The sequence below is a fragment of the Diabrotica virgifera genome, chromosome 5 (assembly GCF_917563875.1).
Source record: "Diabrotica virgifera virgifera chromosome 5, PGI_DIABVI_V3a".
Lineage (NCBI taxonomy): Eukaryota > Metazoa > Arthropoda > Insecta > Coleoptera > Chrysomelidae > Diabrotica > Diabrotica virgifera.
The window spans coordinates 74,142,918-74,161,561 of NC_065447.1; the positions used below are offsets into that span (position 1 = coordinate 74,142,918).

The 18,644-nt window shown below is 33.7% G+C and overlaps 1 protein-coding gene across 29 annotated transcripts in view; it reads right to left on the reverse strand.

The window, feature by feature from the left end:
• The window catches only part of LOC114331372 (heterogeneous nuclear ribonucleoprotein Q), a 282,730-nt gene that overhangs the window by 119,578 nt on the left and 144,508 nt on the right, over positions 1 to 18,644 (reverse strand). For all 29 annotated transcript variants that reach the window (XR_007697884.1, XR_007697886.1, XR_007697885.1 and 26 more), the window contains one exon: positions 15,672 to 15,913. Coding sequence is in view for 21 of the 29 variants with exons in the window: in XM_050650136.1 (XP_050506093.1) it covers positions 15,672 to 15,913 (242 nt within the window). In the remaining 8 variants the exon portion in view is untranslated. The remainder of the gene's footprint in view (positions 1 to 15,671; positions 15,914 to 18,644) is intronic.

Sequence of the window (18,644 nt, forward strand, 5' to 3'; positions counted from 1 at the left end):
TCGGTATACTTGTTAAATTAAATATTCGTATAAACGAACTAATAGTTTGGTTGTCACAATATATTACAGTCTAAGAAAATTGGTATAGTACAAAACGGTAGACACAGAAATACAAAGCCTAGAAGAAATTAGAAATGCTAGAGAAAGCCAAAAAACGATAAATCTGGACAATATTGATTGAAAATCTCCGTCATGAACTTATGAGTAAAATCCATTAATTAATAGAAAAGGAATTATAGAAAAATCTATCGAATACAACCGACGATTGGTCCTGGCTTTCGTAGACTTTCGCAAAGCATTTGATACGATACAAATTAACAGCATAATGAGAGCATTGGAGGAAAGTCGTATAGATTATCAATAGGTACTCCAAACTGATAGCGAACATATACAATAATACAACCATGGCCGTCCGACTACACAAAGATACCAAATCTATAAAAATCAAAAGAGGAATTAGACGGGGAGACACGTTATCTCCCAAACTCTTTACGGCAGTACTTGAACATGCTTTCAAACAATTGGAGTGGGTCGCCAAAGGAATAAATGTCGACGGTGAAAGGCTGTCCCACCTACGATTCGCAGACGACATAGTTCTTATAACGGACAACTTAAAAGACATTAGAATTATGCTTACTGAGTTAGATGCCGCCTATAAAAAAGTTGGTTTAAACATAAGTTTTGGAAAGACACAATACATGACAAACCTGGCACCATGCGAAAATCCAAAAGTCGACGTCAACGAAATAGTATTGGTCCATAAATATAAATACTTAGGGCATGAAATCCAAATTGCCGAATTACAGAGAATGATCACCTTAGCATGGGCCGCATATGGAGCTCTATCAGACATCTTCAAGACGTTCAACCAATGTGTGCTTCCAGTCATGACCTACGGCGCCGAAACATCGTTAACCCAGGCCACAGCAACGAAACTTAGAGTGGTCCAAAGAAGAATGGAACGGTCACTACTTGGATTGTCTCTCAGAGACTGGGTCAGAAGCGAAGAAATCAGAAGCAAACCGCAAATGCTTTCTACGAAAATTCTGGACTGAAAGAGGGAGATCCGCTGTCTCCATTGTTGTTTAACCTGGAATTAGAATATGCCATGCAAAAACTTTATCCGAAAAGCAAACCAGACATAGCTGCTAGGGTAGCAAAGATCGTTCTCGCCTTTGACGATGACGTAGATCAGTGGTTCTCAACCTTTTTTGAGTGATGTACCACAAAATACTTTTTTTTTGGTACCACCTAACTGAAATATCTATCTAGCCAGGTAATTTAATTAACTATAATGGTGCTGATTTTGGCTAAGTTTTTGCGTACCGCCGCAAATAATAATATGTACCACCAATGGTACATGTACCACAGATTGAGAACCGCTGACGTAGATCAACATTGGAAGTTACGGATATTTTCACGAGGTTTGAAGAAGCTGCATTAAATATAGGTCTAAAAGCAAAAACAGATGAAACAAAATCATAACTTCGAGGTGGTTAAAGAATTTAAATATCTAGTAGCAACCATCACCAATGACAACAAAGTAGAACGAGAAGTTGAAACACAAATATTGACAGGATCTTTCAGATCTTTCTTTCTTTTTGAACACAAAACCACAACGACCAGCAGTTGGTGTGGAACGTAAACTCCTTCTAATAATCTTCGTTATCTCTGGCCTTTCAGACCCAACAACTAGTTAGAGTCTCTTTTCGAAAATGAAAATCTAATTAGTTATACAAAGGCCAATAGACTAATATGGGTACGACGTACGACATGTTATACGCATTAATGGCAATCGCCTTATAAACAATATATTTTGGGAAAGACTAAATGGGAGAAGATACGTACGATGGTCTAGAAAAAGGTCGTCAGGGAATGAAAGATTTAGACATGGAAAAACCCAAGAAAACAGTCATAGACGATTTGGAGAAAATGGAAGTGAGACAATGGGAAATAGTAGCAAAAGATCAACAAACATGGAAGACACTAGGTACTGGATCACAAACGCGGCAAAGACTCACGAACAGTTGTAACCACGCCATTGCTGATAATAGTATTCAATTTTGGACATAAACCGCTCCTCTGCAATGTGTTGATTATAACTAAAGCAAATACAAATAGATACACTTAAGGGAGGCTTAAACGATAAATGGATGGATGGATGGACATAATTCGAACGACCATATCATTCAACACCAAAGGTGGATACACTCATCTGTGATCTACCATAGCGGGATCAAATCATAACCAAAATATTTTGGCACAGTTAGGATTTACTTCATATTTACTACACTTAAAAATGGTTGATTCATTCCACTTAGTAATTCTTTTACAGATTAGATTTTTTAAATCATAAATACTTGTGGGTTTCACTAAATTAGTCTCCATAATGTTCCATGAGTTTAGAGTTCGGTGCCAAATCGAAATCTCAAACTAGCATGGATTCTATTTAGCAAACTAGCATTTTCAAAATAAACGGTAAATTTTTGTCTCATCGATTGGCAGATTCCGTCCGCTAAAAATCACCCACAAAAATATCCAAACATAATTTCCACACTACTGTAACTCGTCTACCTAAATGGAATTTAGAGTCACTTTGTCCGGTCTCAATTTTGCCCATAGATGTGCGCAAAGAGGAGACCTGTAAAGGTGAAACTATAAATTTCCAAATAATTTCCAGCCAAATACACTAAATTCTACGAAATGTGAGCCAATTTACACACCTGCGTTTATATTTATGTACTGAAGGATTTCCTTGAAGTTATTTATGGACCTAGAGATGTAAACTCGTCAAATGCAATTTTTTTACATCGTCTTTTAATATCTCAGGGATAGATTTATTAAATATTTCTTAAAGTCATAATATTTCAATCAAATTCCATCATTTTATCGAAACAAATTATAAATACAATACTTTTGTGTCAATTCCTCGGTTTATCGATCTGGGATTAAATAAAATACTTTCAATATTGTTCGATAATAACGTTTTCAATGAACACTTTGATTTTACTACTTTGTAATTTATTCCTAGAGTGCTAATCAAATTACATTAAAAGATGTATCGGAGATAGAGAATATTTTGTATTTTGCCAACGACGTCCGATGTGGACGTCGAAACGTTAATAAAATCATTTTTGTTTAGTTAAATCGTGGCTTATTTCCCATTTAGAAAGTTAATTTAAAAAATGCCAGAAGGAAATAGCTTCAGAACAACACTATTATTTCACGAGATGTTGAAATTTGTCTTTTGACAGAAGTATGTGCTACTATGTTGGTAGTATTAGATTGTGATTCGGATAGGTTTTGTGAGTTGGTGAAGGTATTTGGTGGTGGGCTGGTTGTAGAGGTAGGAGGAGTACTGGATTGATGAGCTGTTGAAGTCTGTGATGTAATGGATTTTTTATTTATTGGATAATTTTTGTTTCAGAAATATTAGCATTCATAGATTGAGATATCTGGTCAAGATTTTGTATATTAATTGATTCAGTAGTGCAGTTTTAATCTTGATGTCCTGTGGTATTACATTTAGAGCAATTTACACCATCTAAGGAAAGGTCAATTCTGTAAGGGGTATTGTCGTGAGATATTAGAAGTGAATTTGGGATAAGATTATTAATTGTAGGAGCAACAAATACTTGACGCCTAAAGCTTAATATATGACTATTCCAATTCAGGCACTCCAACTTTTAAAAATGTTATTTTAGACACTGCAGTAAGCTCCAATTTTTTGAGCTCTTCTTCGATTATAGTATTTGGAATACTGGGACAGTAATTTGATATCACTAGTCGGCTCGCAGGAGTAATTCATCTTCTGATCTCGATGTCGTTTCCTTGTATTGAAACGGGTGGTGTTACTAAGATAGATGCATAATCGATTGTTTGAGATTCTGGACGCGAAGATGATATTTTTTGGTTGTACTAAAGTTCCTATTGCTGTTATATATTCATGTATTTTTATGTCTGGTGCAGATGACAAAACGATTGCTTGTTCTTTGGATGGGAAGTTAAAGTTGGTTACGGCATTGGAGTAGTAGGTTAATGTTGACGATGTGGAAGAAGTGGTTGGTGTTGATAATGGTTTGGTGATTGCTGTATGGGTTAAATTGCTATCCATGTTTAATTTTTGTTTTCTTCATTTGATGGAAATTGTCTAGAGCCGATTCTGACTTAAGGTAATTAAGCTGGTTTGTCGGCGATTTTATTTTAAATAAAAATGGATTTTCTGTTTGGTTAGTTTTCGACAATATCCTTTAAATAGTTTGATATGGCCGAAATGAAAATTATACTTACAATTTTTTCTCTTCTGTACTTAGTAACCACTTTAACTTCACTCTTATTACAAACTTATGTTTTAATTTTTGGTGTAAACTGACAAAAACACGTTTTATTCGGAGCTGAAATTTATCAATACTTTTATAAATGAGTTCTAGATCCGTTTTTTATAGAAGGGAATTTAACAAGCGATAATTATAAAATGCTACTTAGAAATGAAATTCCTGGCTTGAAAAACAAGTTTGGAGCCAATTTGATCCAATGAGATCTGGTTAAGAAAGACGGAACTCCAGCTTATTTCGGTCTAAATGTTCGGCGTTATTTAGATGATGACATTTTCCGGACGATGAATATGTAGATTAGGTGGTATTGAATGGCCCTCTCGTTCGCCCGATTTGAATTCTAAAGATTATTTTTATCGGAGATATTTAAAAAGTAGAATTTATAAAACTAAACCAGCAAGTGTTGCAGAGCTAAGACAAAGAATTATCGATGTCCATCAATATATTTCTAGAAAAACATGAAGATATAAAATATAATAGACGCTCTCTACCATCGTTTAGGATACTGTCAAATTAACAACGGAGGACATTTTGAACACTTGATTAGGTAGATATATATTTAGCAATGTAGTTGTACGTAATTTGAATCAAAAAATTTATTGAGACGATTAGGCGTTTCTAGGCATTTGTTTTATATTTTTAAGATGTTCCTGACTACACAAAATCGAAAGTATTGTATACGGTTGAACTGGTATTCAAGTGAAGATTTCAATAAAGGTACAATATACAGAGTGTTGTATTTAAAAAACCCAAAGTGTTTAATGATATCAGAAAAATGGTGATTCTGGCAACGTTAAAAATATCAAATTTCAAATCTTCATATTGCAAAATAAGACCTATTCCTGTTTATGTAATTCAGACCATCCATTTAAGATAAAGTTAAGCGTTTCCAGATTTTTGGTACACTCTGTATATCATAATGTAATAAATTAGTTGTTAGCACATTCACTAAAATCCCATATGCATAGTTGTCAATAGTGTAACATACAGTTTAAATTATAAAGTAGTAAAATAAAGTGTTTAATGAATTTTGTTGTAATTAAAGGAAAAATATGAAATTAATATTTTAGCTGATTTATACTAATACGATTATCAAATGGCTGAAATGCCAAATAGCGTCATTTAAATTTAAATTCCAAAACCTACTCTAATTGCCATTTTTCTCGGTTGCGTTATATATTTGATACACAATAAAATGGTTAATATTAGAGCGCCAAAGATATATATTTATTTTAATTTTCAAATCAAATTTTAGTTACATTTATCACATTTCGGAGGAAAACATCAAGGAAATTATCAGTACAATTCGCTTTAATCAAAATTGCAGGGTATTTAACGAAAAGCAATTTTGTATCATCTTGGGCTCGTGAGGAAAACTACAGGGAAAGAAGAGAGAAGAGTTTCAGTGTATGCTCCGTGTAGTCAGAGCGGCTGCAACAAAAGTTGACACTAAACAATTGCAGGCTATGACAACAGTTGGCACACATCACTATAATAGAATCTGCCAATTAAACACACAGAGACTTGACAATCTGAATAAACTTACAACTGAATAATGTATATTCTTAAAGAGTGTTCAGATTGTGTGCAAGTCTTTATTCCAGCAGACCATTTGTAAGGATATTTAATACAATTTTTGTATGATAAGTTAGTACGGTACCTTTAGTAAAAACTATGTATCTTATCCATTTTTAAATTGAAATCAAATTTATTACAACAAATTTAAAATTTATTACTAAATTTAATTACTTTTTTAATTGTATTAAAATTTATTGTATGGGAAAGTTATTGTAAAAATATAGAGATAACTAGTTGCACTACAAGTACCTCAACACCATAATAAATGAAGAATGGACCAACAACCACGAGATAAGAGCGGATGGGGGCCTTCTTTAAGAGCCACAACCTTTCTCTTGCCATAAAAGTAAGAATGCTGCGATGCTTCGTCTTCTCTGTCCTTTTTTATGGTGTCGAATCGTGGACCTTGAACGAAGAAATGTTCAGAAAATTGGAAGCATTTGAGATGTGTCTATATCGGAGAATACTTAAAATCCCGTGGACTGACCTGGTCACAAATGAGGAGGTCCTCAGAAGAATAAAGAAGAAGCGAGAGGTACTGAACATATAACAGGGTTAAAATGGAGATTTGCGGGCCACAATGCGAGACAGGAAGATAAAAGATGGAATGCTGAAATACAAAACTGGAGACCGTGGAGAGGAAGAAGAGGAAGACCTCAGATGCGATGGAAGGACGATATTGTAAAAGCTGTAGCAACTAACTGGAAAAACGCAGCCAAGGACAGACGGAAAGGAAAGATTTGGGGAAGGCCTATGTCCAAAGTTGGATAGAAAAGAAGAAGAAGAACCTGACCTTGTTTACAGCTGACCTAAAAAGTTCATAAGTGGTGCAGCCAAACCACTCTCTCAAATTCCGCAACCATGACGCGGCCCCTAGGTCAGTCGATCGCTGGCAAGGAAAAATTATCTACTCATCTACCTATTCCCGTCCTAAATATTACGAAAATTCCTAGTCGGTAGATCGCAAAGAATTAGAAAGGCAGACAGTAGATCGACAGTAGTTCTCGAGTGCAATTAAGTTGGCCACCCCTGGTCTACACTTTTAATTTGCTCCTCATCGACTTATTTGCATTAAATGATTATCGGCATATCCAGATGGCGCTAGCCACCCATTACCATCACTTTGGCTGCAATATTTGGGAAAACTTTTCGATGCGATTTGATTGGATTAAGGAGAACAGTGCCTACGTTCCTTCTGATGACGCTCCAATAAGAGCAGAAAACTGCAGTTAAAGGGACTGGCTGCACTCCTTATTCTAATTAAAAAGTAATATTGTTTTTCCTTCGTATTGCAGCCGAATAAAAATGGTATACATTTTTATTCTAAATGATTATCGTTGAGATTGAGCAACCAGAGAGTATATTTTACATCAGCAATATTGCAACGCTATATAACTTTTACGCCCAGGAAAAAGTGGTATATCCTGGCGGCGCAACCTATGAAAATCTTCAACCTTAACTATTGCAAAACCTTTTAGATCAGTAGCCAATACATGCGTCAAGTCAGAATAGCCCTGTTAGTATTCGCTCCGAGCGTTAACAAAGTGTCAAAGCAAAATCGACTGGCCTGCTCATGGTGGCGGTTTTTTGAAATTTTGTAAGGACGCTTTGTCTATATTTAAATGGGACATTTAAAAAAATACCGTGTCACGCTAGTGATATGATGTATTAATATAAACAGAAAATAAAAACGCACTTAATCTGATATAAATTCTTCACTTTCCAACAGTTTGATTATGTATACATAACCTCACTATCGCAGTTTATGTCAACAAATCTTTATTAACGAAAAAGAAAATATTTTTGTTGCACTATAAATTACACTATAAATTTAACTAATAAATTTTAACAATTGTATTCGGTTATTATCACTACAAAATAAAATATTCAAGTTTAACAAAATAATCCCATAAGACTACATGTTTCCAAAACGTCCTTACAAAATCTGACAGCGTGTCACGTGACTGTAAATAGAGGGGAGACGCACGGGGCGAATATGACATACGTAACAAATACGTACTACAAGAAATAAAAGAAGAAACAACTGATACGACTACAGATAACTTCCCTTCGATAGCTGGAGAGGTGATAAATTGTCAATGTGACTGGTTCTTACGAAATATGACATTTCTTATTGTTTGTCTTCAAGCATCATGTCCTCCTAGAAGTTTTACAGTCCATTGCATGTTCTTCATTGTATCTGAAGCTGTTCGTAATAGTGATTTACCCATACTATTGACGCAAATTCTTGAGCCGTGATATTCATCATTTTCCATTTTGTCCTTGAACGTTTAATATTCCGTCACATTCGGCACTTTAATGGCGTCCTCATATCTTATTTATTATACTCTGGGCTAATTAGCAAAATACAAGGAAAAGTTATTTACCAGCAAATTTATTGCTGAAATCGAATCTTATGATTGTATATATTAATAATATAGGTATGCAAAGTCCGCAGATAGTGTGCTACTTATTTTATAAACAAAATGGCGCCCGAAAATCGTGTTTTTTTTTCATTTTTGCTCTATAACTCCAAAGATATTAACTTTACACCAAAAATACCCACATAAAAATTCACCGTAATTAAATTCTGCATAGAGACGTGTTTTTCCCGATTTATTTCGACGAAAATTTTCCCCGGAAAATGCGGGTTTTTCCAACAAAATCTTTTATTTTCAACTAAAATTTAGGATAAGTAATTGTTTATCAATAATTAAATAACTTGGTAGTATAAAAGCTCTTTTCGCATAGATTATAATTCCAGAACCCAATGGAAATTGAATGAAGAGTTTAGCAACAATTGAATTGTTAATTAAAAATTTACCATCGCTATAATAACCACAATAATTATGATACATAAGAATAACTATAATTTTTGTATGAAAAGACAATGTGCCTATCTAATATACATTACAGAATTGAAATTGGACTATTTAAGCGGCCTCAGGAATATTTTCAAATTATAAACAATTTTTTGGCTTATAAACAAATATAATATCTCGGGAAATATTAAATTAAATTAAATCATGAAAACGGTATTGGAAAGAAAGCAGCAGGACGCTTCTTTTAAAAGAAAAAACGTTTAATTGTGATGAGTGGTTCCTGAGATACAACCGGTTAAAGTTGACCGGCATTTACTGCAAAGATATAAACAATAGGATAATAATTTTTTAACCATCACCTTTTTATTTTTATCCTCTTTTTTCACACAAATTTTCATATCTTTAAAATAATCATAACATATAATATTATAATAAAAACTATCGATATTACGAGTGAAAATTGACAAAAATAGCAAAATTCGAATCAAAAATCGGGTTGGAGAAAATGTAATCTCAAAGTTCAAAATCGGTATACGTTAAAAAAATGCATTTTCTCGGCTTCCTATGGAGCAATTTTTTTCATTCTTTTTTTGTTCCTAAGTAACTGGAGTAGAGCCATCTAGCTAACGCATTATTAAATGTCAAACTTGCTTTTGTTTTGTTATAATAGATTAATTTGTTTATAAGAAAAGAAAACTACATATTTTTTCAGTTGTAGACTTTTTTTAGACAAACTTACTACAAGTGTACATTTTAACGTTGAAAACACAAATATTCTCTTTTGAAAGCTGTATAATTATTTAAACAATCTTTATTTAAACAAATTAAAAATTTTGTTATAATAAATAAATAAATTTATTATAACAAAATAAAAGGAACTTTGACATTTAATAATACGTTAGTTAGATGGCTCTACTCGAGTTACTTGGGAACAAAAAAAGAATGAAGAAAATTGCTCCATGGGAAGCCGATAAAATGCATTTTTTTAACGTATACAGATTTTGAACTTTGTGATTACAATTTCTCCAACCTAATTTTTGATTGGAATTTTGCTATGTTTGGCAATTTTCACCCGTAATATCGATAGTTTTTATTATAATAATATAGGTATGTTATGATTATTTTACAGATATGGAAATCGGTGTGAAGAGGATAAAAATAAAAAGGTGATGGTTCGAAAATTATGATCCTATTGTTTATATCTTTGCCGTAAATGCCGGTCAACTCTGACCGGTTGTATCGCAGGAGCCATTCATCACAATTAAACGTTTTTTCTTTTAAAAGAAGCGTCCTGCCGCTTTTTTTCCACTACCGTTTTCGTGATTTAATTTAATTTAATATTTCCCGAGATATTCCATTTGTTCATAAACCAAAAAATTGTTTATAATTTTAAAATATTCCTGAGGCCGCTTAAATAGTCCCATTTCAATTCGGTAAAGTACATTAGATAGGTACAGTGTCTTTATATACAAAAATCATAGTTATTCTTATTGTGGTTATTATATTATATTATACTCATAATTATTGTGGTTATTATAGCGACCGTAAATTTTTAATTAACAGTTCAATTGTTGCTAAACTGTTCATTCAATGTCCATCGGCTTCTGGAATTATAATCTATATGAAAAGAGCTTTTATGCTACCAAGTTATTTAATTATTGATAAACAATTACTTATCTAAAATCTTAGTTGAAAATTAATTTTGTTGGCATTTTCCGGGGAAAATTTTCGTTGAAGTAAATCGGGAAAAACACGTCTCTATGCAGAATTTAATTACGGTGAATTTTTATTGCGTCAAATTGTTATGAGATGTCGCTGTATCGCGTCTAATGGGCAATTTGAATTATTTTTCAGATTCCCTTTAAAATGATGGTGGAGCTATTTTACGATTCAGAGGTGTGCACGCTAACAAAAGCTACTGAGGACCCCTGAAATGGTAGAAACAGCCTGTCTAGCGGGTGTGCAACCCTCTGAATCGAAAACAAGCAAAACCATCATTTATTATTTTATTTGGGTGTTTTTTGTATAAAGTCTTTGGAGTTATAGAGCAAAAATTGAAAAACACGATTTTCGGGCGCCATATTGTTTAGAAAAAAAGTAGCACACTATCTGCGGACTTTGCATACCTATATTATTAATATATACAATCACAAGATTCGATTCCAGCAATAAAATTGCTGGTAAATAACTTTTTCCAAAAATGGCATGTTCTCTGATAATCTGCCCAGACTATTAATTATAGTTCCATTGACAAATATTATGTCTTATGTCCTCCATGATTTCTAACCTCACAATAGAAGCCCAGCAAACTACTTCTGACATCAATTCATTTTTATGACATGTATGCAATTTATCCACACCTAAATAAGTTCACAAGAATATCAAAGAAGCTAAAACAGAAACTACCTTTAAAATTAGGCCTTGTTCAGATAGGGCGGTTTGCCAACGTTTGACGCCGCGGTTTACCTGAAAAACCCAACCGCCGCGGTTCGATTTGCATCGTACACATGAGAGCGATTGACTGGCGGTTTCATTCCTCCCCTAGTAAACTTACAACCGCCGCGGTTTGACGACGGATCGGTTGCATGTGTACAATGTTGAGCGGTTGCATTTGTTTCTATGTTAACTTGAACCGCGGCGGTTGGGTTTTTCAGGTAAACCGCGGCGTCAAACGTTGGCAAACCGCCCTATCTGAACAAGGCCTTAGACGATACAGGTAGCCTAGATAAACATCTCTTGATACTTCCGATGATGAAGACACCACAATCGATCATTCACAACATCCTGAAAAATCCAGACATTGACAGCTTTCACTTATTCAGTGGAATTGCGAATTCTTTTGTCGCTTAGAAAGCGACACTTCACATAAAACCAAATATATTAGTCCTACAAGAAACCAATTTCAAACAAAATCATAAGATTGTTCTTAAGGGTTATAAAGGATATCATCACAAGAACAGTTACTGAAAATCTAAAAAGCATCAAGAAGAGAAAGCTGGAATATTTCGGACACGTAATGAGAGGTCTCATGAGAGAGCTCAAAAGCTTCATGTTTCAAGAACTTGCGAGATTGGTATGGTATTGATACAAGCATGCTATTTAGGATGGTATCGAATAAAATTAAGATAACTATGATGCTAAAAAGTTAAGGATACTACTCAAACAGCTAAACTAAGATGAAAATTCGCTGGTCATACTATTATGACAAAAAGACGAATGAGAGGGAGACCACAGATGATATTGGTAGATGACCTAAAACACCAAGCCGGCTCAAAATAGATGCACCTGGCTCAGGATAGAGAAACATGGAAGAGCGAAGGAGATGCCTATGTCCAATATTGGATGTTGCAAGGCTGATAGATGATGCTAACCAACGTTCTGAAAGGACATGGTACATGAAGAAGAACAGAATGCCCCAGAGCAAGTGCTTGGAAGAGGTGGATAGACGAAGTGAGAACAGATGCTAAAGAGATTTTGAAGGTGGATAACTGGAGGAGAGCAGCTAGGGATAAATACATTTAAAGGCAGATGTTGGGAGAGGCCAAGGCAAGACTTGGGCTGTAGCGCCATAGGAGTGAGATATATGTTTGGGTAAACGTGGTAATATTTTGTAAAAACTGTGCTTAAAATGATAGTCATTATTCATTTTTATTGTTAATAATATTGTTGTTTATCTAATATACCGATTATTTATCAAATTATATTGTATCTGTGTATTAAGTATACTTGAATACGTAACTATTGTAGAGTTAAAATGTTTATGCCCAATTTTATACTGTATGAGTTTACTTACAATGGTCTACTGAAACAAAAAGTAAATTTCTTTAGGTATGAAAAAAGGTGCAAGGGTACTAATTTCACTAAAATTTAAAGCCAAATCGATTTATAATTTTACCAAAATTACCAATCACCGATCTGACTTGTTTTTTCCCAAAAACTAAATTTAGATATTTTTATCTAGCTACAAGCATTTCGTTTTACTACTAACACTAAGGTGGGGGTACTCAACGGTTTCAGTCTCTGATGTTGAACCAAAGTGTAGTTCTGTACTACACAAGAAAAAAATTAATTTAAAACAATAAAAGGACGTAAAAAGTTGCACAGCATTTAAATGTATAATGTGTATCAACGATTTTGAAGAAACTAAGGATTAGCCGAAAAAGACGTTCGAACAAACAATAGTCACCTAATCATAGAAAAAGTCATAGAAATTAAACCAGCTTGTACAGCTAAAATCTTTGAAATAACTAATAAATAACATCGATAATTAATAGACATGGCACCACTTATGTTGCTATTTCTCTGAGGTCGTGAATTGATAGCTCTTGGATTGTCCTCTTTTTCACCCTCTGGAGTATCATAATTCCAGCTCCAATATTTGTTCAAATCTTCTTTTGGTTCTACCTCTGTTCTTATTTTAGACATAACCGATATCCGAACTGTTCACTGCAATTTTGTACTTTATTTTTCTGTAGTTTTTAACTTCAAATACATTGTACATTTCGGTACTAATTCATGGAAAATTCAAGATATCTACACATTCACCTATTTTAGACTATTCAAGATATCTTCACCTCGTTTAGACTATTTAGCTTCAATCTACTCTAATAATGCTTCCTTAAACTAGAGTGTAGTGTTTTTGGTATTGGTATGTTTTTCTGTATCAGTATCTTTTGGTAGCAGTATGTGTGTAAGAATTTCTAGGCTCTATATTTTAGATTTACATTTTCATACATGATAATGTCTGTTTATAAGTAGCTGTCACTCTTCCCTTGACCAATTTTGTTTGGAATGACTGCAATCATAGAAACCAGCACGTACATCTGTTTATTACGAATTTACTTGATCCCGGTATTTATTCATGTATCATTGATAACATATTCTAATCTATTTTTGATTTCAATTCATCGCATTGGTCTTTTCGGTCTTTGTTATTGGGATCGATTAGGATTTTCTTTGCATGAAAGTTTAATGAAAGGGTAACAAATCAATTGGAAGTTCTGTTCGACAAAATACATGGGATGTTTTCGTAGTCTGTAACCTGTTCCACAATTAAATCCAGTGTTCCCGTACATCAAAGTTTGTCTGACAAGACACCGTTAAGGTATTAACACATTTTCAGCTTGCTATTAATAAACTTTTTTGGTACTTGGGATCCAGGCCTAATATTTATTGAACAATTAGTAACTCCGTATTATCAGATCTGTGTCGTTTATTTGAATTTGTAATACTAATGATTTCTTCGAAGATAGATCTTACTTTGTATTAGGTACTTTACTACATCCTCCTTGTGAATTGTTTATTTCAGTTCACTGGTATCTTCATTGTTTTTATTGACAACTGTTCTAAAATCTTGAATTTGTTAACTACAAAAGAATTAAACCAATTTTTCCTTTTTACGAATACAATATTCACCAAAATAGATCCTCTCAATAATACTTCATTCATATTTTTAATGAATCGGATATATTTTCAGTTAAAATATTTTACAAATTTAATAACGATTTATAATTTGTGACTTGTAGCATAAAAAGCCTTGATAAATGCATCCAAATACAACCACACACAAAAGAAAATTAAAACAATAAATTTGCCATTACTGTTTATGTCTTGCTGACCCAGTTTTTTCGGTTAATCGTATTTGCCTTGTTTTTGTAATTTAAGCTACCAAAATCGTAAACAAGCATTTCTATCATTTGTTTTGTCCTCCATTACAATTGCCATCAAGGAGGTGGGGTAATTCTTTTAGTTGAAACGAAAAATGTAATAATTTATTTATTTAGTTGTTAGTGCTTTTGGGGTCGCTATATGCCAATAAATCAAACCATAACAAAAATGGCGAATGGGATCACTCTGACATCAGGACAAAACTGGATCTTGCTCTATTCGGGATCGCATCTCTTTTGTGTCGTCCCAGTCTTCTTTAAGAATGCAGCCCAAACATTTGTACTGCTGAATGCGTTTTATGGATTTTCCGTTACACTTCTGAACACCTCACGTTTGTTTGCTTGCTTACTATTAACCACTTGGTCTTCTTGACTTTCACCTTGAGCACGATCCCTTCACTCTTCCAGTTTATTCGTAAGAAGGACATTATCAACTGTGTATTCTCTAATATTGTTTATACTGTTATTATACAGTATTTATGTTTCCTGGAAAACATTTTCAGATTACTAGAATAAAAGAGGCAAGACAAACTTGTTTGACTTCATGATTTTTATACCTTCGGACATCTGTCAGAAGTGACTACTGTTATATTTGCTTTCTGCTGTCAATAAAGATTTACTATTATCGTGCTCATCTGAATTTTGTTTTCTTAATTTGTTTTTTTTTTATGAAAGACACGATACATATATACAGACACATTCCAACCCCTTTGTACAAAGACCTGCATGCAAAACAAAGCCTGACGTGACCTTTTTTCGATCTTAAGATTGCTTTTTTCTGTGCTGGTTTCAGCTGTGGCTTGTAAATTAAATGCATTTCATGCTATTTCAATATCCCCGTCGTTAGTATCACTATTATTAAGTTTTCTTGGACTATTTGTGAACTGTCAATCTGCTCTCCTGGTTAAGTATAGACATATTAACCTTGGAACAACATAAGACATTATTGGAATACGTCAGGTTCAAAATCAACAAAAACTGAAGCTTAACCTAATATGAAGGTAAAGTACCTCAGGAAGAACATGAATTAATAAGTATGAATGAAAATGAATCCCCACGAATGCCTGGACAATGTAGTATAGTGTCTTAAAATAATTGACGTTTTCAATTCGATTTTCTTCAAGCTTAACATTAAAATACAATGCAACCAGAACTTGTATTATTTAACATAGAACTGCAGTGAATCGAAAACTGTACAGAACAACAAATAAACATTGCAATATTTAGATAAACTAACTACCAAGAGCTACTACTGATATGTGCATACATACCTTTTGGACGGCTATTTGGGCTGCTTCCCGATTTGTAAATGTTACAAAGGCATATCCTCTATTGGTACCCGTCATCGGGTCCATCATTAGTCTAAGGTCCCATATGTGGCCGCATTCCTCGAATAATGGAATCAGCTCATCTTCATACATGTCTTTGGGAATTTTGCCGCAAAATACTTCGCATCCCGAACCTGGCGGCGCACCTTCCCAATCTGGTGGGGGACCACCGAATTTTCGTTGACCTAAATCATTATGCTATGTTAATTTTGAAGAAACAACTTGAAAAAGAATTCACTCGAATATAACATAGAAAAGGTAGTTCCAAAAGAAAGTAAATGGTAAAAAGTAATAATATTGTTCCTCTCCCAGCACTCTCTCAGAAATATGATTTAAGAATATATTATTAAAGTTCCTCGTTAAGTCAATACATTGCCATTTAAGCCTCACTAGAGTAACAAGGAACAGGGAGATTAAACCCCATAAGTATGTCAAGAGTGGGAAGAATATAATACAAATCTCTATCGATGGAAGCAAGACCACATTGCTAAATAAATTACAGAGAAATAAAATAAAAATTCCATTTATATTCAGTTGCAATGCGAAAGCAAAACAATCTTATTTTTCAATTAGAATAAGGAGCGCAGTCCAGCCCTCTGAATCGACGATTTTCGACTTTTGTTGGAGTCTCATCGGAAAGAACGTAGGCCTGCTACTCCATACTCCAATTGACCAACACCGAGAGTTTATCCCCCACACCGCAACTGACGTGAATGGACTAGGTGACTAGCGTCATCTGGCAATTGAAAGATGAAGTAGTTTTCAATCCTAATAGCTATATTAATAATATTTAAAAATATTAAAATATTACTAAACGATTTTTAAATTGAAAACTTATTGGACCATTTTCTTGGTAACACCTCCATGGCTTCTAAAATTTGCAAGCCAGATGGATGCTGAAGCGAAGAAGACAAGAGGGAATTCAAAAACTTACAATTCACGACCCCGTCTGTTCAGCTGGTAAATTCCAACAAAAAATGGACCTAGTTACTCAAAGAAGTAACGACCAATATAAAAAAATAAAAATTCCATTTTTATTCAGTTGCAATGCGAAGGCAAAACAATCTTATTTTTCAATTAGAATACGGAGCTCAGTCCAGCCCTCTGAATCGACGATTTTCGACTCTTGTTGGAGTCTCATCGGAGAGAACGTAGGCCTGCTTGGAGTATGTAGTAGCAGGCCTACGTTCTCTCCGATGAGACTCCAACAAGAGTCGAAAATCGTCGATTCAGAGGGCTGGACTGCGCTCCGTATTCTAATTGAAAAATAAGATTGTTTTGCCTTCGCATTGCAACTGAATTAAAAATAAAATTTTTATTTTATTTTTATATTGGCCGTTACTTCTTTGAGTAACTAGGTCCATTTTCTGTTAGAATTTACCAGCTGAACAGACGAGGTCGTGAATTGTAAGTTTTTGAATTCCCTCTTGTCTTCTTCGCTTCAGCATCCATCTGGCTTGCAAATTTTAGAAGCCATGGAGGTGTTACCAAGAAAATGGACCAATAAGTTTTCAATTTAAAAATCTTTTAGTAATATTTTAATATTTTTAAATATTATTAGTATTGCTATTAGGATTGAAAACTACTTCATCTTTAAATTACAGAGACTTCAGAACAGATCCTATAGACCAGCGATTCCCAAAGTGGTCCAGGTGGACCCCCAGGGGTCCACGAGGGACTCAAAGGGGGTCTGCGTTGGCGTGAAATAAAAATGGGGGTTCACAAGTTGCAAGTGGGGATCCACGAAAATTTTATAGCGATTTGGTATTTATTTAAACAAATTTGCATTTTTTTATTGTAAAATATCAATGAAAAAAATTATATTTTAATAGTAGTGACTCAAAAATGTTATTACAATGCATCATAACAAGTTATTTTGATTAAGAACAAGTTTTTGATCAAATTTTAGTGTAGAAAACGATAAAATACCGTTTTTTTACATTTTCCTCCATTCCCAAAACACATGTCTCGATTTGACTGAAAATTTGCCTACAGATAGCCAAAACACAGGACTTTAAGTGGTTAAAAGAATTTGTATCGTTTTACAATACAAAAAAAAATACGTGGAATAATAACAGAGTCAAAAATATAGGTGTCTACTGTAAGTACAATTAATTCGGTAAATATCGACCATACGAAAAAAATGGTTAAGAAAATTATAATAATTATTGTAAACACGATTTATTTGGATCAATTTCAGTTCCTATCATTTTTGTCCAAAAGTTGAGAATTGCGGAGATATTGAACAAAAACCACTGCTATCAAATTAATCAGGGCTTATGCTCGCGCTTTTACCGCATACGTACTACCTGAAATATTGATTTTAGCAAAAACATGAAAGAAATCAAAATTGTATAAAATTTAATTCTCTCCATTTTTGTATAGGTACATTTTTGTTATAAAACTAATAATAAACGAGATAATTCAATAATTATGCTGTAACTGTCACTCTTTCCCCCATAACTCGGAAAATATCAACGGCACAAAAAAATTTATAATAGAATAGATTATACGAAATCATATTTTTCACAACTTCAGTCCTTACACTTGTTGTCGAAAAGTTAAATATGGCGGAGATATTGAGCAAAACGGTTCTCCTTTATTAGCGATTTTAAATTTACACTACTATTGACCCCCTTAAGATTAGAAAAATAGAATCTTGCTTGGGTAGCTCGACATGCAAGATCAAATGTTAACCCGACTGTACTATATAATTTTAACTCTATTGCATGTAACTTTTCTTGTAAATATTGTAAAACTATACAAATTCTTTTAACCATTTAAGTCCTGTGTTTTGGCTATCTGTGGTCAAATTTTCAGCCAAATAGAAGAATATGTATTTTGAGAATGGAATAAAATCGAAAAAGCAGTATTTTAACGTTTTCTACCCTAAAATTTGATCAACAACTTGTTTTA